Source organism: Python bivittatus, unplaced genomic scaffold (genome assembly GCF_059951505.1).
Source record: "Python bivittatus isolate LINGU-HERP-01145 unplaced genomic scaffold, Pbiv_v1 ctg000080_np1212, whole genome shotgun sequence".
Classification (NCBI taxonomy): Eukaryota; Metazoa; Chordata; class Lepidosauria; order Squamata; family Pythonidae; genus Python; species Python bivittatus.
This window is the reverse complement of record NW_028277035.1, coordinates 90,342,279-90,369,496: the sequence shown is the minus strand read 5'-3', so window position 1 is coordinate 90,369,496 and position 27,218 is coordinate 90,342,279. Positions and strand designations below refer to the sequence as shown.

The following is a 27,218-nucleotide window of genomic DNA, read 5'->3' as shown; positions in this document are numbered from 1 at the left end:
GGTTATAATCTGGGAATGGGGGAGAGATTCCCAGCCATATAAGGCAGATGCCCACCTGAACCCCAGAGCAAGACAAGACAGTGGAGTTATCCAGAGTTTTCCCCAGCCATTTCCTCATCCTGCTGCCTGGCTTTGTGGCCAGAAATGCCACCACCACCATGACAATCTTGGCCAGCAAGCAAGATACAGCAACTGAGAAAACAACACTGAAGGTGCTTTGTCGGAGGAGGCAGATCACTTTCTTGGGGTGACCTATGAACAGCAGGGAAGTCAAGAAGGAAAGCAGGAGGGAGACAAGGAGAATGTGAGGTCCAGGTTGTTGGCTTTGACTATGGGAGTTTCTTGGTATTTAATAACAATTCCTAGAACAAAGGCAGTAGTTATGGACAAAGTAAGTGCAAAGACAGTAAGGATGAGACCCAACAATTCTTGATAAGACAGGAAACGTATCACTTTGGGGACACATTGATCTCACTTCTTATTGGCATGCTGGTCATCTGGACACTTTCTACAGTGAGCTGCATCTGAAAAACATAGTTTTTAATAGCTTTTTAATTATTTATTTTATGGGTATGCAACACCACTTTATGTACTGACCATAATGACCCAGTATGGTGTAGGTAGGCTGAGCATTGTGGATTTACTCTGTGTTTGTGATGGAATGGGATGGGAGGAGTCAAGGACAGAAGCATCTCCTCAGCCCACAGCCTGAGCATGGGAAAGCAAAGAAGAGACTGGCACCACCCTAAGGAATTCATAGTATTTAGTTGCTGGCTTGGGGAGTTTAGAGTTAGTCTGGCGAGACTGAGGTCAGGTTAAGTCCAAGAAACTCCACGAGACAGTTCTGGAACAGCTCAGTTACTTTATTAGCTCACACCTGCTAGACAGAATCTCACCAGACTAACTCTAAACTCCCCAAGCCAGCAACTAAACACTACGAATTCCTTAGGGTGGTGCCAGTCTCATCTTCTTCGCTTTCCCATGCTCAGGCTGTGGGCTGAGGAGATACTTCTGTCCTTGACCCCTCCCATCCCATTCTATCACAGTGTTCCTTCTTATTCACAATGATTGCTCTTTGTCTAAAGATTTCTAGGTTTTGCCTATTCCTGTAAAAAAATATCTTTTATGTTATGCTTATAAAACTGCCCCATTAATTTCTACTAAGGTGAAATTCCCACTCTCAAGAATGCCATGTACACTTTCAACTTCCATGAAAGAAATGGTAAACTGAAGATGGCTCCATGAAAAGTGGAGCCAGCGACTGTGGCAGAATGAAGAGCAGCAAGTAGGCTGTTTCTTCATAATTCCTCTCCGGACAAGGAGAGGACTTGAGATCACCCACAAGTGCTCCAGACAGATGTTCCTTATGGGGAGTCAACAAGACAGCAGTCTCTGGTGGATTTAGAGCTCTGGGAGATGAGGGAATAGCAATCTAGCTCAAAGTGTGGTCAGTGGCTTTAAAAGGACACTGGGTTCACATACTTCCTTTTCTAATCTCTTTCAGAAATTGCTTGTTAACTGCTTTTCAGCTTCTATAAACCTTTGAATCGACAAGTCTTACAGCACTGGGTTAGTTTCCTTCAACACTTAACAAAAGAAGTTTTAAATACAAGTTTATGGACTTAATTTTTTTTTAAACTGGAATAAAAATCAAAAGGGTGATTAAAACTCTGATTTTAGAAATTTAGAAATGGACTGAGGGTCCAGATAAATTTGAAGTAAGATTTTGGAATTAATAATAAAGAATCCTTCCCATGGGAAAATGCTTTTGGTTTGAATACTTAAAATAGTAAGCATCATCATCATCATCATCATCATCTCAAAAAAATTGGACACTAGAGGGAACTTGTCAGTTGTTCTCAAGGCGCAAACATGTTTTGGTTCCTACAGTCAGATTTCACCCCTTCTTGCTATGGCACAATAGGAAGGGATGACCCATGCCCTCATCTAAAAATTAAATAAAGACAATCCCCAATCCACCACATCTGGTGAGAAGACACATGAGAAACTGGGCAACTGGGTGACCCTTACCCCAGGTCCAGCCCTGCCCTTCTCCACCGTAAAACATAGAAATTGAAGGAGGACAATCATGGGAATCTCAAAGGAGGAAAATCTTACCTGCCACGGCTGTACTATCTTCGAAATGAGATGGTCACCAACCTGCATCCTTCTTTGGTGCACTTGGGAGGAATAGGAAATACTGAGGACCAAGGACACAGCCTGGACTGTAGCGGAAATTCCATAGACATCGTAAGACAAGATTCTTGCAACCACATCATGGGGTGGGATCCTTTGCATGCTCTGACACATAATTTAGCTACATTATAGGTAATGTAAGGCTTGTTATCTGAGAAGAGGAAATCACAGTGAAACTTGTCTGATCATCCTGGCAGGTATTCTGACAAGAGAGAGATGAGAGACTGAGGGCTATCTTCATAATGTGAGCAGTACAACAAAATGTGTCAGGTGGTTTCTTCTGAATTGGAATGGCAGGGACAATTCTTCTGAAAAAAAAGGATTTGGGCTAATCTAACTCTGAGAACTGTTGTAGGTAAAATATCACGTCTGGCTCTAAAAAAGGCTCACTGCTGAACAGGGAATATATGTAAATGTCGTTGAAATATCTATGTCAAGTCCATGATGTCCAACTCTCAGTTCTGAAGCATTCTCACACAACCAGGCTTGGGTCAGATAAATACTTTTTTATTAAGAGGTACATGTAGCTTGTAAACAGAACATTGCTAAAACTAATGCCTTGGGTAAACCTCCCTCTATTTATCCCCCGTCCCCTTATTGCCTGGCGTCGTGACTCCTCTTCACCTGTTGTTGACCTCTCTCCTTCCTCCCCGAGCTTCTTCCTGGTTCTTTGGGCCCCAGCTGCCTGGCCGGCAATCAAGCCAGTCTAAATTGCCCATATATGGTTAAGCTGCTTCCCAGCTCCCCTTACAACCATTAACAGCCACCCCCCCTCCTTATTTACAAGTGGCAGAAACAAATCAATCCAACTCCCAACGAATGCAATACAATGGAAAACAACAACAGTTGGGTGATGCAGGTTCTGACAATCTACTTGGTTCCCATGTTGGGTATTCTAAATGTTCCAATATGATGTGAAATTAAGCTAAGTTCATTCTGGTGTTCAATATCAAGTAATTTAGTCAGAATAATTTGAAAGGCTTGTTTGTATTCTAAAGGACAATATCTGGTCAAGAAGGGGGCCAAGACAGGCAAGTTTTCAAAGTGCTAGTAGATGCCAGAAGCACTGAAGTTGAACGTCAACACTTGAGGAATCACTCCTGCTGGGGAAAAAATGGCATTTGAGCCAATAATTAAATATGAGTAGTGATCCCTTTGCCTCTACTTTCAGTCATCCTAAATCCAGACTTTGTGAGGCATTTGGTACACATTTAGGTGCCTGGAACATTGATCATAGGATCCCATTTTGGACTGTTTCTAGAGGTTTATAATTGGGGAATGGGCCTAACTGGGCCCCATAACACCCTATGGAAAGTCCACAAGCTTTGCCTCAAATGGCTTCAGTGCTGCAGGAATCTGTTCCTTGCCTTGGGCATGAAAGAAATTGCTGACCTTGTTGGTGCTAACTGAGCTTTCCAAGAGCCAGTAACGTGTAGAACCACCCCCAAGTATTTAGGTACAAGCACAAATTAGCCAGGCACAAATTATGATATTTTGGACACATGAACAATTCTCTTGAGAAGTCCATAATGTTGAGAAAGGTGAAAGGAAGGAGAAAAAGACAGTGATGAGCAGTGAGGCCAATGCACTCAATTAAAGTGGGATGGGTACACCACTGGAAGATCTGAAGGACCAGGCTGGGGATAATATATCTCTGGGGTTGCTAAGAGTTGACATCAACCTGATGGCACATAATCAGGCCATCAAAAATATGATCCAACAGAAGAGGGACATGTTCCAGTCAGGAACTGAGAAGCCCTCAGCAGCAGTATCGAGATGGACTCTGTGGCAGGCATGCCATCACCCTCCCTGGTTTGTTCTAGGCTGTGACTCAATCAGAGGCTTTCCAACTGCTAGATTTATCCTTCCATCTTATCAAATATTCCTTGCCCCCAGGAAACATCTTATTTACACCTTATTTCCCCATGACACTGACCTCATCTCATCCCCTGCCCACAAGTGAGAGAGCTTTAAGCCACCTTGGAAGGAAGTCCGATGACCAGTTGTGACTAAGAAGAGAGGCAAGAATGGCTGGATAAGAATTGGTGGAATTGTTCTTTTCAGGAAACAGTCCAGACCAGAGACGAGGGAGGTTTTCTCTTCTTTTGTTCCAGGAAAGGATTTATTTGACAATAAATACAATTTTCTCTCCAGTAGACACCCAAGGCAACATCTGCTACTGACACCCCCATGCAAAGCTCTGGGGGCTTCCCTTTTTCTGACTGGAGCAGCTAATTTGGCTGCTTCCAAGTCCTGCAGGGGAAGAAAAGAGAAAGGGACAGGAGGGCACATGCCAGCTGCTCCAAGACTCTCCGTCCCCAATGGACAGCTTTCTTCCCACCAAAGGACAGCTCAGCCTTCCATTCAGCCTTGGGCCAAACCCTCTCTAGCCTATCAGGATGCTTCCTGCCACTCCCAATGTATCTTTGCCATTTCTTTCCAGGCAGGAAGGAACTTTCCTGCACAAAAGATTGAATTGCAGTCAGGCTCTCTGGGGTGGAAAAAGGAAGTAAACCATGAAATCAACAGGAGTTTTATAACTGCCCAAGGCTATCCCTCAATTCCTTGGAAGAAAAATAAGGTCTGCTAGGGGGACTACATAGGCCCATGCTTCATGTCATGCACAGGAAGCCACAGGTTTCTTCCGCACTCCTGGGTTTGTGTGCAAAATTGCACATTGATACATCTACTGGCCCTACAAACTGAGCATTAGGCCAACTTTCCTGGGTATGAGTCTTTTCACAGAGGACAAAATTTTGTTTGCTTCCTTTGTGGAACTTGTGAAATTTCAGAAAATCTGAAGAAGTCTCTTCACTTCTTTGGCCTCACTGAGTATCATCAAATAGGATTGAAAAATTATTTTTGCCTACCCTGTGCATGGATAGTGTGCATAGGTAGGATCTTAAGAAGTGATTGTGGAGAAAAAATACTTCCCAAATCCAAATGCAAAGGATTTACTGTATTGGGTCTCTCTTCAGAGTGAATCTTCCGGAGTTCTAAACAAGACAAGTGGTAAGCAAATATTTTCTCCCCTTGGACACCCCCATGTAGAATGGACAGCAAAATATTCCCTACATTCCAAACGTCGACACTTCTTCTTCTCTTCTGTGTAAATACTCTGATGACCCACAAGCTGTGTCTGTTCACCAACACATTTCCCACACTCATAACATTTGTGTGATCCCTCTCCAGTTGGATTTTCTTTTAAACTTCTCAAGGGCTCTGAACACCCCGATAGAGTCCCTGCTGATTCTGAAGGTGAATCTCTTGAGAAAAATATTTTCCCCACTACAAATCTTATCCAGGTTTCTCTTGTGATTTTCACATAGGCAGCACCAAGGAGAGTCTTTGCCACTTTCTTGTCAGACATGCCATTTTTGCTCATGTGGATTCTCATATAGTTCACCCAAGGAGATTGAAGTGACTTCCCATATTCAAATGTTTGTAATTAATTTACTTAGATTTCAATTTGAGACATATGTGTTTGGGAATAAAACATTTAAATTAAAAGAAACTCATGCCATAATAAATTGACTAGACTTTTAGCTGGCCAAATATTCTTTATTGCTAAAAGAATATATCATCAATTCCCTCTGAAAATCAGCTGTTCCTCTTTCTTTCCCACAGAAAAAGCAATTCTTCCAAATCTCCTGATTCAAAAAACATATGGTAGGAGTAGTAGCATATTACTGGCATTTTTTTAAAAAATTAACAATTGGAATTGTATGCATGATGTGTTAGGAAAAAAAGGGGGAAAAGAAATAAATGTAAGAGGAAATAACTAAGGTAAGGAATACAATCATCCAGGGAGAGAAATGAAAGTTCAACCCACAAATACAGGAAACAAACATAAGTGAAACCAAATCAAACCTATCCTCCTCATCATTAGCAACAGATTTTCTTCTCGTCTAAAAATGAAATCAAGCAAAGCTGCTCTATAATATTTTTTCTAAATTGATTTCTTAAAATGTATTAATGTCAGTAATCATTTATGGTTCTAACTGAAGAGACTGTGATAAAATAACATGAGGATTAAAAAGAAACTGACGGGCTCTTGCTACATAAGTTTCATTTATCAGTCACAATAGAAATCTCACATGAGAGAAATAAGGAGTTCTTACAACACATAAAATGGGCTTTCTTTCCAAGCTATGTTACATCACCAGTAAGTGGTAGTAAAAATAATCACAAAATCAGGAGCCCTCCTTGTTTTTGATCATTAAATGCCCCTTGGTGTTCATGTCAGGTCTCAGGATAATGATGTAACATTTGGGTATAAAGATACAGCCCAGTAAGCCCAGGCTGGAGGCCAGGATGGAGAAGATCTGCACAGCCACCATGTATTTCCCTTTGGTGCTCAGGTAGGTGGGGACAAAGGAGATCCAAACGCTGCAGAAAACCAACATGCTAAAGGTGATCCACTTGGCTTCATTGAAACTCCCTGGCAGCTTGCGGGATATGAAAGCCACCAAGAAGCAGATGGCAGCCAGAAAGCCCAAGTAGCCAAGGGCAATGTAGAACATGGTGACTGAGCCTTCATTGCACTGCATAACAATGTGTCCTGGTTGGGAATGCATGTCAGAATCTGGGAATGGGGGAGAGATTCCCAGCCATATCATGCAGATGCCCACCTGAACCCCAGAACAGGACAAGACAATGGAGTTGGCCAGATTTTTCCCCAGCCATTTCCTCATCCTGCTGCCTGGCTTTGTGGCCAGAAATGCTACCACCACCATGATGGTCTTGGCCAGCAAAGAAGAAACAGCAACTGAGAAAACCACACTGAAGGCAGTTTGTCGAAGAAGGCAGGTCACTTTTTGGGGGTGACCAATAAACAGAAAGGAGGCCAAGAAAGAAAGCAGGAGAGAGATCAGGAGAACGTAGGTGAGATCCCGGTTGTTGGCTTTGACTATGGCAGTTTCTTGGTATTTAATGAAGATTCTCAGAACAAAGCCAGTGGTTAGAGACAAAAAAGAGGCAGAGAGAGCCAGGATGACCCCCAAGCTTTCTTGATAGGACAAGTAGCTTATAGCTTTGGGGACACATTGATCTCGTTTCTTATTGGGATGTTGGTCATCTGGACACTTTTCACAGTGAGCTGCGTCTGAAAAACAGAAATAATTGCTGTAAATCTGTGTGGTCAGTGGCATTCATCACCTTATGATCAACTGACCACCATATGTAGCAGGGTATAGACAGAGCATTAGGGGTTTCCTTTAAGTTCCCTCCTTGTCACACTACGTGCTCGTTTCTTTAAAAATATGTTGGTTTTTGTCTTATACAAACTGCCTCACTGATCAATGCTAAGATCTGATTCCCACTCTCAGGAATGCCCATACACACCTCCAGCACAAAAGTCTGGCTTCTGAAGCATTTTGTGAGAAAAAGAGACTGCCACGTTAGTAGCAATTTGGGTCCCTGAGCACATGGCAGCCTTTGACAGACTCAAGGGACCTTGGGAGCTCAGCATGATCAGGCCTTGTATAGACTTGAATGGTGCTCCTTTGCTTCTGAACCACCTACCTTCCTGGGTGGAGACTGTTCCTTCCATACATGGAGAACAGTCATAGCAGCAAACCGGTGCTCCCTCTCTCTTGAGTTTGTTGTATCCCGGGAGACAACTTGAAGTACATCTAGAAAATGGCACCATCTAAACATATAGAAAATCCAGGATAACCTATTTTAAGGGGACTATTTCTATGAATGGAAATTAGTTCCATGCTTGATTCACAAACTGGGTTAAACCATAGTTTTTGTGGACTTCAGCTCAGCTTTTAATACTATTATACCAGAAATTCTTTACAACAAACTGATCCAGCTTACTGTGCCTGACCATACCTGTAGGTGGATAATCAGTTTTCTAACAGATAGGAAACAACACGTGAGGTTAGGCAAAACCACATCCAGTACCCGGTTAATCAGTACAGGTGCCCCTCAGGGATGTGTGCTTTCCCTGCTGCTTTTATCCCTCTATACCAGTGACTGCATTTCAAAAGACCCTTCTGTTAAATTTTTGAAATATGCAGATGATACAACTGTCATTGGTCTAATTCGAAATGGAGATGAGTCAGCATACAGACGGGAGGTTCAACAACTGGTCTTGTGGTGTGGTTATAATAACTTGGAACTGAATACACTTAAAACTGTGGAGATGATTGTGGATTTTAGGAAGAACCCTTCTAATACCCCTCCCCTACCATACTTGACAGCCCAGTATTAGTGGTAGAGTCCTTCAAGTTCCTGGGTTCTATAATTTCCCAAGACCTGAAATGGACGCTTAACATTACAGCCATCATTAAAAAGGCACAACAAAGGATGTTCTTCCTGCATCAACCTAGGAAGTTTAAATTATCTCAGGAGCTCTTGGTTGTGATGGAATGGAATTATGAAGGCCAGGCTCAGGGAGATAAGCATTTTCTTAGCTCGCCGCAGGAGTGTGGGAACTACAAGAGGATGAGATTGGCACCTCCCTGAGGAATTCACACTGTTGTGGCTGGCTGACTTGGGACCTGGGGTTTCAGTCTGGGAAGATTCTTGCTAGAGGTTGTAGCTAATAAACATAGCTGAACTGATTTTGCATTGTCTCTTGGAGTTCCTTGGGCTAGGCCTGACATTGGTACAGTTTTACAGGGGAATCATTGAGTCTGTTATCTGTTCCTCTATAACTGTCTGGTTTGATTCCGCAACCAAACAGGACAGACTCAGACTCTAATGGATAGTTAAGTCTGCAGAAAGGATAATTGCAACCCGCCTACCTTCTATAGAAGAACTGTATACTGTGAGAATCAAAAGGAAGGTGGAGAAGATAACTGCAGACTTTTCACATCCTGGATATAAACTGTTTCAACTTCTTCCTTCAGGACAGAGCTATAGAGTACCGTATGTTAAAACATCTAGACACCAGAAGAGTTTTTTCCCTTGTGCCATTGCTCTGTTAAACACTACATGATACAATATGTGCTGGACAGTGGCTTCTCCTTTTGAAAATGAACAGGTGTTGGTCCATAGCGGTAGTGTTGTTTTACTGTGTAGCGTTACTGCTTATTATCATTCCTTCTTTTTGCTGTTATCCAAACACACTGTTGCTCTTGTTGCTTCTTTTTTCACCAAAGATAAATTCCTTGTATATATTTTATACTTGGCCATTAAAATATTCTGTATTCTGTTTTAACTTTAATTTGTGGAATATGATTCACGTATCGGGCAAACTCACAGAGACTATTGCCTGCTTTCAGAAAACCAGTTGAGTGGAAAGTAGCCAAATCTTGGATGGCTTAATGGAATGGATGAGCCCAGCCACGGAGGAGGGTTTATCCTTCAAGGATTCTTGGCTCCTTCCTAAGAACAGGATTTGATACTAACAGAAGGACAGGTTGCCCTCAAGCTGGTTCTTGACCATAACAATGTTTGAAGATCTTCCAAGAACTTTATTTTTTTTTTAAACTCAAGGTGCTAAAGAATCTATACTTGCCCAATGTACTAATTCTATATGCCAGTTATGGCCAGTTTATATATACTTTCATAATATAGTGAAGATTTGTTTTTCAGAAACTCATTTTCAACCTCATACTCTTTTTCTGAAGGATCCCCAGGAGCAGTCCATTTTCAGTAGAGTTTGATTACAAAATCCACTCAATATTCATGAACAGCTGATGGCTCTTCTGGCCAGGCACCCTTACCCTTACTCCTTCTATTCTACCAAGAGGTAACGTGTGGTTTGACCCTTAATGTCCCAACAGCTTCTGCTTGAATGGCCAATGCTAAGAAACTGTGAAAGTGTAATCCAAACCAGGGGAAGTAGAAGGTTGCTTGCTTCTCTCAGTAATTGCTAGGACAGATTGAGCATAACCTGTCCTTGATCCCTCTGCTTCCTCCAACATGAATCTCCTGAATCTCTATTTTCTACTAGCCAAGACTCAAATTAGGCTCACGTTCTGAGGAAGGCTGGAGTTATGTACCATGCAGTTAGTTCTTTCCTCTATGAAGGGAGTTGCTGGCCTACTTCCAGCCTTACACTAAACAATATGATTTGCCATCCTGCTCCAGAACAAAGCTGGCCTTCTCATAGTCAGCATTAGGTGTTTGAGAGGTCCAGGCGAACTAGAAGAATCTCCTTCAACCTGCTCGTTTTTCCAGATTAGACCTTTCATCAGAGTGGCAAGGCTGGTGAACTCCAATTTCAGAGAGATGTATGAGACCAGACTAATAATAAAACCCACAAGCAGCAGACGCAGCTACCTGCTGAAATGATGTTGGCCATATGATGGCACTCTCATTGATGGACAGCTTGACTTCTGAAGAGGCCACACTTTCAATCTTTCCAATTTTTACTCCACCAGTAGACCAGTTGGGAAATACTGCCCAGTGTATGATATCAAAATCAGCAACAGGAATTCCATTCTCATCCAAATAAACATCATCTCCTGAAAGATTATAAAGCTGGTACTTTCTCAGAAAACGATGAAGCTAGAAAGACATGGAAAATTACCCTGTACCATCTATATTCCCATTTGAGCCGCAAGTCAAAACTAGGCTACTTCAGCTTATTGCACCTGTCTGCAAACGTTGGGTGGCAGAATCTAGTCAAGGATTTACCCTCTCTCTCCTTTTGGTTGATCACTCTGGCCTGCTCTTTTTTTATAAAGTTCCTAATCTCAGGTTACAAACCTATTTTGACTCCAGTAATCAGATGCTGTGTAAAGTGACCATCTCACTATGACTGCTTCTCCACCCTTGGTCTAAAATGCCAACCTGCCCTTCTGTCAGCAAAAGCAGTATTCCAATTTGGCTTTTCTGGGACATCAGCTCATATTTGGACCATCTTCTTTGATGGATGTCAAAATCTCCAAATCTCTTTCCCACCCAACCCTGCCCCCTGTACAATTGTTCCTATCCACCCCCCACCCCTGCCTTTGTCCTCATCATTTACTGGAATGCTAATATTTGGATGCCTAAAAAGAAATGTTCAGCTTCAGCACCTCCCCTCTTGAAAATTCTGCTTTGTACCATTTCACCATTGATCACTTCAGATTTGCATAGCGTTCCCTCTTTCTTCTTTTATGTTTATTTCTGAAGGACGGAGGAAGAGCAGGGAATAGCCTTGGGATCTGCTCCTCCTTGAAAAGCCAAATGAAGAAGAAAAATAATGATGGTGAGTGCCAGTCTATGCTCAACAGGCCTCAGTCAGAGAGAGACCAACCAACCTTGTTCTTTCTTGAAGATGCTGAGCAGAGGCATAGATGTAAGACCTTCCTGCTGTGGCAGGACAGGAAATGAGAACCAATCCCCTGGTCTAAGAACAAGATAAGGCCAATGTGGGATGATCAAATGAGAACATGGTGCTTACTCTGTCATTGTGGTGATTATTTAATCTTCAAAAGGAGAATGAGCCTTTTTCTCTTTTTGAGATAGCACTCCCTGTACCATGTTCTGTCCTTCCCATTTCGAAAAGATAACAGAAGAATTGAAGCGGGGCCATCAGTGGAACCTCGAAGGAGAAGTCTTACCTGCCCAGGTGGTAACATCTGGGGTACGAGACGGTCTCGAACCTGCATCCTCCCCCTATTCAGTTGGGAGGAATAGGCAGCATTTAGGGCCATGGAGACAGCCTGAATTGCAGTAGAAATACTGGCGGCATCTTCGAAGAGGATTCTTTCAACTATATCACGGGGTGGAAATTCCCAGTTCTCTTTTTCTGTCAGTCTTACCCAAACCTTTTTGGCTAACACAGGGCTTGAATGGGAATACTGAAATGCTGTTTTCACAAACTGATCAATACTAAAGGAATCTAAGTGAAAATGACCATATGGTGTCCTTTGTCTGGCCTGAGTTGACAAGGATAACAAAAGATGTTTATGATAGAGATCAACATATTTGTAAAACGATTTGACCCCTATGTCTGTCAAAGCAGTGGCAATCCACACTTTCTCCCCAAACCCTTTTGGATCATATTCCAACTCTGGTATTGTTAATGCTAGGAGTAGAGCAGCCTGGAAGTCCAAATAACATACAATAACTTTTACTTCACTGTGGATAAAATGAAGACTTTTCCCCATTTTTGTCTCTTTATCAAACAATTGGATGTCTTCTGAGAAGGCAACACAAACCCCTTCCTTTATGGCTTCAAGCGCAAAAGAATTTCTGAAGTTTTCTCCATTTTCATTGTCGGGAACAAAGAGGCCGATCCACGTCCATCGGAAATGCAGGAGCAGCTTGACAATGGCCAAGTGAGGAGGCTCTTGTTTTGGAATCATCCGGTAGAAGAAAGGAAAAAGATGTTTCTGCTCCGGAATGTGGCTGATGACCCCGTAGCTGATCTAGGTTGAAAGAGAAAAGATGGATGATTCTCTTCCTCTTGGAGAGAAGAAGGAGTGCTGAAATCTAAGGGCCTTTCCCCTTTGCAGAGAAATTCTTTCTGTCTGCCCTTGAGTTGCAACCATGGAATGTGCTCGCTCTCTCTCTCTCTTGTATCACTTTTCTGGGTTGAGAGTCAGAACCTGTTACCTGACTTCCCTCCAAGATCAGGGAAGGAGAAATATACCAGGTTTCACACACCTTGAATTTGTCCTTAGACCGTGTGTGAAGAAAAGGAACATACTCCTGTGACATCTGTTCAGATACACGTCTCACATCTGGATTGGGGACAAGACAAAGTCATGGGAACTCCACAGAAAAAAGATATCACCTGATATCTTTGAATCCTCTTTATTTGCAAGTGGGGAAACACCCTCTTCATGTAATACATTCCCCTTCTTCCTTCATTACATGCCTTCAGGCTTCCTTTGGAGGTGAATGGATTAAGGGGGATAATAATTTTTTGCTGCCCATTTTCTTGGAGGGAAGTCAACTGAGTGCAATGACTGGAAAAGAAAGGAAAGAGGCAGGAGAGGGATTGGGGAAAGGAGAACTCTTTTTTGAGTGGGGTGGGAAGTGTAGTGGGTTTTGTAGTTGTTTTTAATTTCTGTAAGCTGCCCAGAGTCACCGTGAGTGAGTTGGGCGGTGATATAAATTGAGTAAAAAAATAAAATAAAGTAAAATAAAGTAAAAACTCTGCAAAACCACTATATCTTTAAAAAAAACATGGTGTACCATGATGCAAGAGTAAAGAAAGAAGAATTTGGACGCATAATGGAAAAATTCTATTTCAGGTGTCCTTTAAACTCTGTCATCTTGGTCCATTTATCAGTTGATATGGAGCACATACTCATACACGGTGGATTGGCTTCATCATCCATTCATACCTGTGGGATTTTGTAGATGCTCAGCATGGTTGAAATACAGTTAAAGAGCTCAGAATCAGTCCCTTCAAGCACAGCCAACAGATTTTTTGGTCTTCCACATCTGTAATTTGGGACATTTTCCTGCCCTGTAGTAAGCAAGTCTATAATGGACTCATATGTTATTCTAGCACTGAAGAAGTTGTCATAGATGCTGTAGCCCAGGGTGATGTTGGATAAGAGCCTTGGATTCTGGTTGATCTCATGAATGGTAAAGATGAAGGGCAGAACATGCCACCAAGTTATGTTATCACTGCAAGATAAGAGATATTAATAGATCTTCCCCCTCAGTTTGGATTTCCATCTTCATTTCAAAAGGTCTTCATGTCATATTGCTTTAAGGGAATGTATAAGTCATCAGCTGATTTCTATCTTATTGGTATAAATAGGACAGTAAATAAAGCCATAGTGTGAAATCGATGGAATAGCAATGAAACGGGTAATTCTGAAACATCAAGGTAATCTAGGCAATCTCCTGAAGGGCAGAGAGGGGCAGGAGGTCACTCTCACTACATTGCAATTGAGGAACTGCTGGCAAGCATTTATTGCTCCATTGATAACTAGTGAACTGCTGAATCCTTTATTTACAGGGCCTGTCCTATTGATGGCCTTCACTGGGTGCTCCAATCAGAAGAAAAGTCCCAGTGATGCAAGAGGGACCTTCTGTCCAAGATGAAGATCAGGAAGAAACATTTTTATTTAAGGTTCAGAGTGATCCTCACTGGAAGTCCTTGACTTGACCCCAACTATTATTCTCTCTAAATGATGGCTTACGGGGCAGTCTTCCATACTCTTATAGGAGGTATCAAAATGGGTTGTGTATCTTCACAATTGGATGAATTTATTTAAAATTTAAAATCCACATTGGAAAAGTACAATCAGGTTTCTGTTAAATAATTCTCTTTTTGTTGAGTACTTCCTACAGGATTTCTTTGACTGCTAGTTGTATGACTACTTGAAAGGAAATATTCTGGCAAAACCCAAGCCAGGAATTTGTACTTTATTTGTCTTCACTGAGTATCTCACTGAGAAGAAAGGGTGGCATTACCACCACCCTACAAATAGGAGAAGATTTCCTTATATACTTAGCTGTATCTTGTGGTCCATTTGTCTCTGTTCCAAAATCTGTCACCCCCGTCTCCCTTTCCTTTTCAGCAGAGAAATGTAAAGGCTCTCCAAAAGAACTAATGGTTCGATTGTTGTTGTTTTGGATAATACAATCAAAATCACCTTCCTGATTTGGATTACAAATATATTTATTTTGATTACCTTCTGAAGGGATTCTGAGCTGATTCTAAAGACAGTGAGCATTGCGGGCTAAAAAATGAATGAAAATTATTTGATCTTGTTTACGTGTATATACATATCAACACAGCCTGTATATAGTTCTGTATAGATTTTGGATGAATCTGTTCAGTTTTGATGAAGTAGCAGAGAGGTGAAGGGAAGAGAAGCGTAATCTCTAATATGGTTCTGGAATGGATTGTTTGCAGGAAGATGGCAACAGTAAGTAGACTGTAAAGAAGGCAAAGTATGTGAATAGAAGGGAAGGGCAAGTATTAGTAGAAGTCCCACCCCATCCTACCATCCCATCGATTGATCCATCATGTTATAGATACAGGAAGGAAAAAATGAACAGAATTGTACGATTAGAGCAGTACAATAAGAAGGCAGTACATTTTCATTACTGTCAAAGATTGAAGGGAAAAATGAATGATGTCAAAAGAAAGGAAGAAAAGGGAAGGGGAAGAAAAACTCAGATATGTTGCAACAAAGTTCAAGAACTTAACCACACAAATAAGGGGTTGCATGAAAATCTTCAGGAATCAGAACAGATGGCAGTGATTAAGATGGATGAAATTAAAGCAGGTATAAAAGCAGATATGGAAATTATGAGAGCTCATCTAAATCAGAGATTACAGTTATTGCTAAGAGTGTGGAAAACAACATGCAATAAATCTCGGAGTTAAAAGAAAGAAAGAAAGAAAAATTATTCCATAAGAAAAACAAGAAAAATGGTGTTCCAGATGTTTTTTGGAGGATGATCTCAAAGGTCATTTCTAGGTGGTAATGCAAAATTATCTGAAAATACAAGATTTTGCAGATTTTGAAAATGTTTTCAGGATAAATTCTGCATTGGCATAAAAAGAAAAGTTCCCTAAGACAAATTCCTACATAAAAGAACAAAGAGATGCCAAATTTACAATAGCAGATTGAGACACCCTTTACTCTAGAATGGCATCAGATCTAAATATTTCAAAATGTCTCTCCAAGAATGCTAAGAAAAAGGAAAGAATGTGCATTTCTCATAGGAGTTTCAAGACACAAGAAAATCAAATACCAATGGAAATTCTGTTTTCTCTGGAAGTCCTCTTGGAAAGAATAAGAATAAGAATAAGAATAAGAATAAGAATGATCCAAGAGGCGTCGTCCTAATTTGGAAGAATTTTTTCTGTCACTGTGTCATATTTAATGAACCATTTGTAAATACATCCTAATGAATTATCTTGATTCTGTATGAGTCTTTCAAATTCTGTCATCTTTCTCAAGGTCCCTCCTTCTTCTTTAAGATCATGTTTTATTTTTCCAGTTATTTGCAAATATATTAACCAGGGTGGATTCCTTCCTTCGCTAAGCCATTCTTGTTGTCCCTTTTGTCTGTTTCCTGAGTCCAGATGGATTGTGTTGGCATCTGTAATCAGAAATGGGAATCGTTCTCTGCTGAAAAGAAGACAATAGAAAGGATAAAATGACATACCTTACAAATGTTTCGTTTGGAGGCATGATGAAAATGAATGGTTTAAGATCATGTAAAGATATAGATATGATTCCACTAATCAGCAAATCCCCTGGTTTGTAGTGATTAAAAATAAACTTCTCTTCTAACACACTGAATGGGCAATTGATCATCAACATCGTATAAGGAAAATGGGACACCAGGAGAAGAAGCAGCAACAGCATTTGAGCTATCATGATGGAGATCGGGTATGGTTCTCTGAGACAGGCGCCACCGTCTTTCATCTCATAGCTGTCTAAGGAGAAGACAGTTCTCTCACCCACGAACACAGCCACACTGACTCTATCAAGGGAGATGCGGCCAGGCACATTAAAGGGGCAGCATTACATTTCAGACCTGCACAGTCTGTGCCTGCAAGAACACTACCATATACTCTCCATAGAGCTGGAGGTATTTTGAAGGTTTTTATATGAAGAGCTACCAAATATTTGCCAAGTTTAGTTGATGAGAAATTTCTAAGGATTTGTTACCTTGGTTTCAAAGATGACCAGGAGTGGGGTGGGTGGAGAGAAGGGAAGATATCCCATAGGCTTTGGTGGAAATAGAATAAATCACCATGATTATGATAATTATAAAGGGAGAAGGAATCATTGTGATGTGACTTGATCGCAGATGTGCAGCTGGAGAAATAAATTTGTGTGACCATAGGTGTAATTCCAGGCAAAGAGTTTGTTGATTCCCTCAAGGGACAGTTCAAGAATGGTTGACTTGCTTCTACTTGCCAAACTTATTTCTTGATGCTAAAGTTTGTAATTGCTCAGACAACTGAACAATTTTTCACTAGTTAGTGAGAAGATAAGAATTCATCCCTACCTTGTTTTGGTACAAATGAGGCACCTTCCTAAGTTCAAGTCAGATTCCTCAAAACAACAAAAGTCAGGTCTTCTGCAAGTTCCTGGGCAAGCTCTCTCTGTCCCCTCCCTAAATGCTCTTCTTCCCCTCCACACTATCTCTACTCCCAATGGCTGATCTTTAGGGCTGGTCCTGTCAGGTTCAGCCCAAGAACCACAGCGAGACAAATCCAGGAACAGTTTAGTTACTTTATTAGCTTACTGTACACCTAGTAGACAGAATCTTGCCAGACTATCTCTAACCCCCACCGACAGCAACTAAACACTCTGAATTCCTTAGGGTGGTACCAGTCTCCTTCTCTTCACTTTCACATGCTCTGGCTGAGGGCTAAGGAGACACTTGGGATTCCTCTCCCCTTCCCTATCACCTTGGACCTCCCCGCTCATATCTTCCATCACAGGGGCTAGTAGAACCACCACCTAGAGTTAGCAAGTCTCACAGGCTGGAAAACCCTCTTCATCTCTTTCTATGATAGGCATTTCTCTTTACCTAACTACCCATCTTAAAAGATACAATTTTTTGCATTCTGCCATTAACAACTTTCTCCATTTTGCCTTTCATTTAACTTTACTGCAACCTTGGGGTACACTAATACGGCTGAACAAGATATAACTAGCCAGAGAAACCAGTCTTATTCCCCCTTTAATTCTGGTCCGATACTCCAGAATAACCACTTCCACGGTAGAGAATCAACTCTTATGTTTATGGTCACCATGATATCTAAGCTTTCTTCTCTGAGCTCCCTGCCCAACAGAATCAGTCTTCATCTATTATAGGATATAGTGCTCAGGAATGCAAGCAGATTCTTACTGGAGCAATGAGATCACTATGCTGGATAAACATTTCTTCAATCAATGAACAGGACTATAAAAGAGTTGGACCACTATTCCGTGGTGACCTCTTCCCTGTGGAATGTTATTCCCTCTGAATTAAGATTGGCCCCTGATGTTGTTTCAGAAGGCCCTGAAGACAGAGTTTCGCCAGCGGGTCTGGAGACCCAAGCTGAAAAGGAGCTGACCAAGTGGCTGTGTCAATTGTGTTTTTGGCTGCTGCAGGGGGTGGGTGTTGATGGGTTTGTATTAGGGATTTTACTTTGTAAGCTGCCCAGAATCAGTGTGTGTGAGTTGGGAGGCCATTTTAATTTGTTAAATAAATAAAATAAAATCAATAATACACCATAATAAAAACTGACTGAAAATCCTATGTAAAATTCTAATGATGTAGATGCCTACTTGAATCCCAGAGCAGTACAAGAAAAGGGATTTGGCCAGACTCTTCCCCAGCCATTTCCTCATCCTGCTGCCTGGCTCATGAGAACTGTTGGGCCTCCCTGCTGCATAGCGACTTCCCTACCTGAGCTACTGGAAACCATCACGGGGCTGGCGGTGGAGTTCCCCAGGTTTATGTTCTTGGGGGACTTCAATGTGCCATCCCTTGGGTGTGCCTCAGAGGCAGCTTGGGAGTTCACGGCCACCATGGCAGCCATGGGCTTGTCCCAGATTATTCACGACCCAACTTCAGACAGTGGTCTCACACTGGACTTGGTTTTCTTGTCAGAGCAGTGGCAATGTGATCTGAAGGGGGAATTACATCTGTCCCCCTTGTGATGGTCAGATCATGTTCTGGTGGCCTTGAGATTCTGCTATGCTATTGCACTCCGCAGGGAGGCGGGACCTATTCAACGGGTCCACTCACAGCAACAGATGGGCCCAATCGGGTCCCAAAGGCAGCTGAGGGTCATACCCAAGGATCTGCTGCATAGTCCAGCAAAGGCCTTGGCTGCTACCTAGAATAGGTGGCAACGAGGCTTTGGACAAGATTGAGCCCCCACAACCCATTGAGCCCAACCCTCCCTGTGGTTTATGGAGAATTTGAGGGTCTTGAAAGGATTAAGAGATGCCTAGAGGACTGCAGGAGGGAAACAAGGACGTAACAAGACCAAACACAGGCTAGAGCCACAATTAAGGCCTAACTTGTGGCATTAAGAGTGGCAAAACATCAATGTTGCCCAGTGGCTCTGTTTAAGATCACCAATCTCTTTTGGGAAAAGAGGGGCCCAGTAGCCCATTTAGAGAGCCACACAGAGGAGTTTTCTGGGTATCTGGAAGATAAAATCACTCACATTCAGTCCCAGTTGGATGCCAAGTGTGGGGCATGGTCTGTAGAGATGCCCAGGGTACGGACTTACCCTGTTATCTGGGAACAGTTTGATCCTGTTGAATCCCAGGAGTGGACAAGGTCCTCCAGGCAATCAATACCACTACTTGTCAACTAGATCCATGTCCCTTCTATCTAGTTAAGGTTACTTGGGAGGTGACATGTGGGTGGGTCCAGGTGATGGTGAATTGATCCTTGATGGAGGGAGTGTTCCCAGCAGCCTTTAAAGAGGCACTAGGGAGATGCTCCTCAAGACACTTTCACTGGATCCCACCATATTAGACAATTTTCATCCAGTTTCCCACCTCCCCTTTTTAGGGATGGTGGGTGAGAAGGTGGTAGTGTTGCAGCTCCAGAGGATCCTGGAGGAAACAAATTATCTGGAACCTTTTCACTCAGGTTTCAGGACCTGATATGGGATGGAAATAGCATTGGTTGCACTCATGGATGAACTCTGGTGGGAGCAGGATGGGGGTAGTGAATTCATCCTTGCTCTTCCTGATATCTCAGTGGCTTTTGATACCATTGACCATGGTATCCTTTTGGGTTGACTTGGGAAGTTGGGAGTGGGCATCACAGTTTTGCGCTGGTTCTCTTCCTTCCTCCAAGGTCGGTCCCAATCGGTGTTGATAGGGAATGAGAGGTCCACCTCATGACCCCTCCATCATGGGGTGCCACAGGGTTTGGTACTCTCTCCACTCCTTTTTGACAGCTACATGAGACCACTGTGTGAGATCATCTGCCACCATGGGATGAGATATTGTCAATATGCAGATGATACCCAGTTATACATCTCCATCCCAGGTGACCTGAGTGATGCCATGACCACCCATTTGTGGTACCTAGAGGCAATGGGGGTCTGGATGGGGTACAACAGGCTTCAGCTGAACCCTGGTAAGTTGGAGTGTCTGTGGATTGGAGGCCCCTCTGTATCTGAGAATTTACCATCTTTGGTTTTGGATGGGTTGCACTGCCCCAGACAGACCGAGTACGAAATCTGGGGGTCCTCCTGGACTCACAACACCTGCTCAAGGAGCAGGTGGCAGTCATGGTCAGGAGGGCCTTTGCTCACCTTCATGTGGTGTGCCAGTTACACCCTTTCCTGGGTCAGGAGGCTCTTCAGTCAGTCACTCACGCCCTGGTCATCTCTCAGTTAGACTATTGCAATGCGCTCTACATGGGACTACCCTTGAAGAGTATCCAAAAGTTACAGCTGGTTCAAAATGTGGCCACATGGACAACCTTGTGTTCCCCAAGGATGGCACATATAACACCTTTGCTGTGGGAGCTGCATTGGATGCCAGTTTGCTTTTGGGTCCAATTCAAGGTGTTGGTTATCACCTTTAAAGCCATACTTGGCATGGGTCCAGGTTACCTGAGGGACCATCTCACTCCCATTACATCAACCCATCCCACCTGGTCAGGCAGAGAGGGCATGTTGCGGACCCCATCAGTGAGAGAATGGCATTTGTCAGTGCCCAGGAGTAAAGACTTTTCTGCCATTGCCCCTGCTTTTTGGAATGTTCTCCCCCAAGAGGTATGGTGGGCCCCTACCCTCCTGGCTTTCCAGAAAGGACTAAAGACCTGGCTCTGCCAGCGTGCATGGGGCAACAAGAATATTACCCAATCCTGGGGGTGGCTGGCGCCCTGATGATGCTCCCCAAGCTACTTGCCAATTAACATCTAATCTTGGACTATATTTATTTACTATTCATTCAGGACCGTTCTACATTTTATAGTTTACATTGAGTTGTCCTATCTTCTTTGGCGGATGTGCCAATGCAACCTTCCTGCTTTCTCTCTCTTACCTATCCTTCCTCTCCTCTTCCTCTGCTTGGAGATTGTTCTCCACCCCCTTGTCTATGTCATCTGGAACAAGGGGGAAAAAACCCAAATCTCAGTGTTGTAAGAAGGAAGAGGGGAGCTTCAGCAATTGACCTGGCTGTTCCCTGAGGATGCTGAGAAGAGGCATAGATTTGATCCCTTCTTGGAGTGGCAGGAAAGGAAACAACAAGAGATGCCCTGGTCTTCACAGCAGAAAAAGATCAGTGTTGGATGATCAAGGGAGAATACGAGAGTTACTGGGGCATCCTGGTGGCTATTTAATCTACAAGTATGAAATGAGACTCTCTCTCTATTGAGGCAGCCTTCCCTTTTTGCACAGCATCCCAAACCAGCACAAGTGTTCAGTTTAGAAGATCAAGACACAGAAAATCTCTCTCTTCTCTCTCTCTCTTTCCCTCTCTCACTCACTCACTCAGTCTCCACACACCCCATAGACTACATCTAGCCAGAATACACATTAGAAACTGAGAAACTGGGCAGCACCCCACCCCATGTCCATTCCGTCCCTTCTCCAACATGAAACTGAGGAATTGAAGGGGATTTTCACTGGAATCCCAAAGAAGGAAAATCTTACCTGCCATGGTCTTACTACCTGAGGTACCAGATGATCACCAATCTGCATCCTTCTCCGACTCAAGTGGGAGGAATAGACAGCATGGAGGACCCAGGAGACAGCCTGGATCACAGTGGAGATACTGGAGCTGTCCTCAGACAGAATGTCTGCAACCACATTATGGGATGGGATTTCCCAGTTCTCTTTTTCTATGCATCTTCCCCAAATTCTCTTTGACAACCCAGGGCTTGAATAGGAACACTGAAATGCTGTCTTCACAAAATTTTTGAGAACCAAGAAATATGAATTTAAATCATAAGATCATGTCCCTTTGTTGGTCTGGGTTAAGAAGGAGAGCAAAAGGTGTTTATGCTGGAAGTTAACAAATTGGTAAAAGTATCTCACACTTATGTCTGTCAAAGCTGTTGTAACCCACAGTATTCTCCCCAAACTTTTTATTAGCCTTTTCAATATCATGTATTATTATTGCTAGTAGAAATGAGGCCTGAAAGTCCAATTGACAAAGAATAATTTTTACTTGTCTGTTGCTAAAATATTGAAGGATGTCCTTTCTTTTCATCTTATTTATCACAGGGAGGATTTCTGAGAAGGCAATGCAAATCCCTTTCTTGATGGCCACAACCGTAAAGGTTCTTCTGAACTTTTCCCCATTTTCATTGTCCAGAACAGCAAGGCCAGTCCAGGTCCACTGGAAATGAAGGGGAAGTTTGACAGTTGCCAAGTGAGGAGGCTCTTGTTTTGGACTCATCTGGTAGGAAAAGGGAAAATGATATTTCTGCTCAGGAATGTGGCTGATGACCCCATAGTTGATCTAAGATAGAATAGAAAATAAGATAAAATAGAAAAAAATGGGTGATTACAGATAGTCCTCCCTTAACAACTGTTCATTTAACGATGTTCTGGAGTTACGACAGCCTTGGGAAAAGTGTTTTATGACCCCCACAGTCACGTTATTGCAATTTGCGACCTTTTTTACAATGGTTGTTAAGTGAGTCACATGGTCTTTAAGTGAATCACATGGTTGTGCAGCAAATTCTAGCAAAAAAAGTCCATTGGGGAATCTGGATTTGCTTAACAACTACAGTGATTCACTTAATGACCATTGTAAAAAAGGTCATAAAATCAGTTCCTATTCGCTTAACGATCAAATTGCTTAGTGATCTAAATTCCGGTCCCTATTGTGGTCAGATAGTAAGGACTACCTGTATCTGGCTCTTAGGAACAAATGTGAGTGCTTAAACTTAAAGTTTTTTCCCAGTACAAAGGTATCTGTCCTTGAGAACACTGCAGTTGAGCTATGGATAAAGACTCTTAGTCTGAATCCAGTTCAGTAGCAAAACAAGGAGAACTCTGCAAAATCAGTGTACCTTTAAAAACCATGCTATAAAGTGATGCCAGAAGGAAGAAAGAATTATTTGGATACATAATGGAAAAATATTATTTCAAAAAATAGTTCAGTATTATTTCAAGCTCTATCATCTGACTCCATTTATTTCTTGAACTGCACCGTTGCCACCTTTTAGACAATCTGGAGAATTTACCCAGTAAAATTAGCTTGAATGTTCATTAATACCTGTGGGATTTTGTAGATGCTTAGCATAGTTGTAACATGATTGAAGAGCTCGGAATCAGTCCCTTCAAGTACGGCCAACAGGTTTTTTGGTCTTCCACAACTGTAGTTTGGGACATTCTCTTGTCCCATGGATAGCAATTCCGTCATGGCATCGTAAGTTATTCTTGCATTGAAAAAGATCTCATAGATGTTGTAGCCCAGGGTAATATTTGGTAACAGCTTTGGATTCTGGTTGATCTTGTGAATGGCAAAGAAGAAGGGCAGGACGTGACAGAAACTCACAAACTTAGTGCAAGATAAGAGATATTAATAGGTTTTCACCTTCAGTTTGAATCTTCATCTTCATTTCATAAAGGTTTTGGTTTTTTTTGTTTTTTTTTTGCATTTTTGACTGACCAGGCAGGCATCGCTGCTCAGTCGCTCTGCCCACTGTGGAGCAAGGAGAAGCTAAGCTTCTTTTCTCGTTCCCAGAGCCCTGGTCCCCCTTCAGCCAGGGTTGGCTGCCTTGCTGGCTGACTGGTATTTCCAAAGCTCTATAGTCAGGGATGGGTGGCCTTTGATGGGACAGAGATTTAACTAGAGTTTTAATGTCATGATCCCTCCCTTCCTCCTCTCTTCAATTTACTTCAATCAGAGTAATATTTTGGTGAGCCTTTTTTGACTTTTTCTTCCAATTCTACTAAAAGTGCACTTCGGAATCTTTCAGAAATGCTGAGGATGCCTCTTCAGATGAAGCCAAAAAACAAAAAAATCTTCTGCCTCTCCAGTTGAGGAGGAAATTGTATTTATTTATATATTTATCTATTTATTTTTCAAATTTGTCACTGCCTATCTCATTGCAGAGCGACTCTGGGTGGTTTACATTAAAAAAGAATAAATATTGATTAAAATAAAAGAAATATTAATGAATGAATTAAAATACTCTGGATTGCAACATGAATTTACTACCAGGTGATCTGAAGTCTGTGTAGGCATAACTCAGCAAGCTTATTTATTTATTTTATTTATTTATATATCACATTGATATAGCTGCCCATCTCACATAACCGACTCCGGGCAACGTACAACAATTGAATAACACAACAAACAGATAAAAACAATAATTATAAAAGATAAAAAGGGGTTATTAAAATACAACATCATCAAAAAGTTTAAACATTTTAAATGTTAATATATAAATTAAAATTTTAAAGAAATTTCAAGAAGAGCTGGAATATTTAACCATTCCTTGCTCCCATGAACCCAGGATGAAGGCTGCTGAATCTACAAATTAAAAGCAAGGAAAGGATGGAGAGAGAGAGAGAGAGAGAGAGAGAGATTTGCATGACAAAGCCCTGATTAAAGTACAAGAGGAGCTGACTTGCAGACACTGAAAAATACATGGTTTCCCCACCAATGCTGAAAGTTTTGATACTTTGAATTTTGGGGAAAATGCTTCTGCTTTGCTTTCACTATCCCTTGATCAGGACTTGGAAATGGATGATATCTACTGTATAGTCTCAGAACTCAGAATTTGGCAGGGTATGAGTACAAATCATTTTTACATGCTGATGATAATTTAGCAATTTTGGATAAGTATTCCATTTCTCCACCTAATTTTATACAGCTAGTACAATATTTTGGAAAGCCTGCTGGCTAAAAAATCGACTGGAATCAGTCTTGTTTGCTTTCTATAGGCCCTGATACATCAGCACAGTTTGATGGTTGGGTTTTGCCATTTCTACTGAGTCTATCAATTACTTGGGACTCTATATCCCCAGAAGGATTTCTAAATATGTGGAAATAAAAATGTTGAAACTTTTAGAAAAGACTGAGTTGGATTTAAATAGATGGTTTAAAATCCCATTAGGTGATTTTAAGAGACAAAATTAATGTTATTAACACGAACATTGTCCCTTGTTTAATTTATGCCCTTAGAGGCATCCCAGTGATAATACCAAATCAATCTTTTTGTCAGACTGATCGGTCATTCAGGAAAATTTATTTGGGATAATAGTCCACCAGGGCTTTCATTAGCTAAATTGAACTACCATTTGAAGTGTGGGAGGCTTCAACTGATCGGACTTGCAAAAGTATCCCCAGGCTTATATGTTAGCAGCCATCAAGATGTGGGATGAAAATTTAGTAGAACATTATCTCATCTGGGTTTGTTGGAAAGTTACGATTCATTCCCATTATGGTTATGAGGAAAATACAACTTTGGGTGAAAGTAGTAGAAGCTACTACTGTGCAAGCTGGCTGTAAAGAATTTATCCAACTGGTGTGAACTGGGGTAATTGCAAAAAGCCTCATCTCAAAGCCTTATCGTGAACATCCCAATATACAAGGCACCTGTCTCGCAGTTCTTCCTGGCATTTGGCACCTTGACGAACTTGTTACTTCCTCTTAGTAAGGCTATTGTCTTCCTTGAAGATAGCAGATAAGAAGAGGGGCAAATACACAAAGTATCTGTCTCGATTGAGATAAGAAGGGGGGCAGAAAGTAACTTGAGATCCATTGCTTACTGATGTATGCCTGCATCATCACATGAATATGTATGCATTCTTTTCCCTTCCCCTTCTTGTAGAAATATATAAATATCAGGGTATCCATTGTGCGTACAGGGGAGTGTCTCCCACTAACCTTTAGTGGGGTCCCCTCCAGTGCACACTGTCTAACAAACACTGCAGTGAGGCCTTGATTATTTTGCATTTGAGACCTGTGTTTTGATTCCACACGCTCATGGAATGTTCCTGGAGCAACATACATGTCTTATTTCTAGGAGTGTGGTCTCCAAGAAATCTTTGGGCCATATTGGCGTGTTGCTTGGGATTTTATCATGACACTCATGAATATTTAACCATGTATACTGCAGATTAGCACTTGGTAGGGTAGCAATGCAAACCTTGGAGAAGGTATTCAGATACCATGATGCAGCTAGTATTGATGCTTTTAACTTTGGTATAGCAGAAGACTCTCGAGAATCCAATGGATAGCCAAGAAAACAAACAGATGGATCCTAGGACAAATCAATTCAGAGTTCTCACTCAAGGTAGAAATGACTAGGCTGAAATTATCATCCTTTGGACACGTGGTTCAAAGACCTAGCTCTCTTGAGAAGTCTATGGTTTGGGGAAAGGTGGAAGACAAGTTAACGTGGATAGCCAGCAGCAAGGTGGCTTATTCATATTCAGTGACAAGGACAATAGGTGGAGTGTGGGAAGACCTGACCATGTTGGGAACAGATCATCCTGGAGAATTCTACCCATGGGATTGCTAACAGTTGACACTGATGTGATGGCATGTAATTCAGCAATCAAAAATATGACAGAGAAGAGGGACAGGTTCCAGTCAGGAACCTGGAACCCTTCAGCAGCAACATCAAGGTGGACTCCCTGGCAGGCATGCCATCCCCTTCCCTGGTTTGCTGTAGGCTGTGAGTCAATCAGAGGCGGTCAGACTGCTCTGTTTATCCCTGTATCTTATAAAATATACCTTGCCTCCTAGGAAACAGAATTTTTATGCTTGTTCCCATGACACTATCTTCATCTCACCCATGCCAACAAGTGAGACATCTTTAAGCCACCCTTTATTGTAGGATCGTACAAGATCCAACAGTTTGGGGTGAGGTAACATCAGTATGCCAATGATACCCAGCTTTATATCTCCATCTTGGGCTGCCTCTGTGATGCCATTGACGTCCTGCCTCAGTGCCTGGAGGCTTAGGGGCCAGGATGGGGTTCAATGGGCTTTGGCTCAACCCAAGCAAGACTAAGTGGCTTTGAGTGCTTGGGCTTACCAGGGTCAAGGGTTGTCCGCCTCTGGTCCTGGATGGAGCGTCACTGCTTCAGATGAACCCGGTGCACAATCTGGGGGTCCTTTTGGATTCACAGCTCCTGCTGGAAGAACAGGTGGTAATGTGGCTAAGAGGGCCTTTGCACACCTTTGGGTTGTATGCCAGTTGTGCCC

At 42.1% G+C, this 27,218-nt stretch overlaps 1 protein-coding gene across 1 annotated transcript; it reads right to left on the bottom strand.

Moving 5' to 3' along the window:
- Window positions 1-6,389: 6,389 nt before the first annotated feature.
- Window positions 6,390-23,522, bottom strand: LOC112542323 (vomeronasal type-2 receptor 26-like). Its single transcript, XM_088134807.1, has 3 exons — window positions 23,271-23,522; window positions 7,720-7,846; window positions 6,390-7,300 (listed from the first exon to the last, which is right to left on the bottom strand). Exons 1-3 carry the CDS (start codon window positions 23,415-23,417, stop codon window positions 6,390-6,392), a joined length of 1,185 nt encoding a protein of 394 aa, XP_087990933.1. The 5' UTR covers window positions 23,418-23,522.
- Between the last annotated feature and the right edge of the window lie 3,696 nt (window positions 23,523-27,218).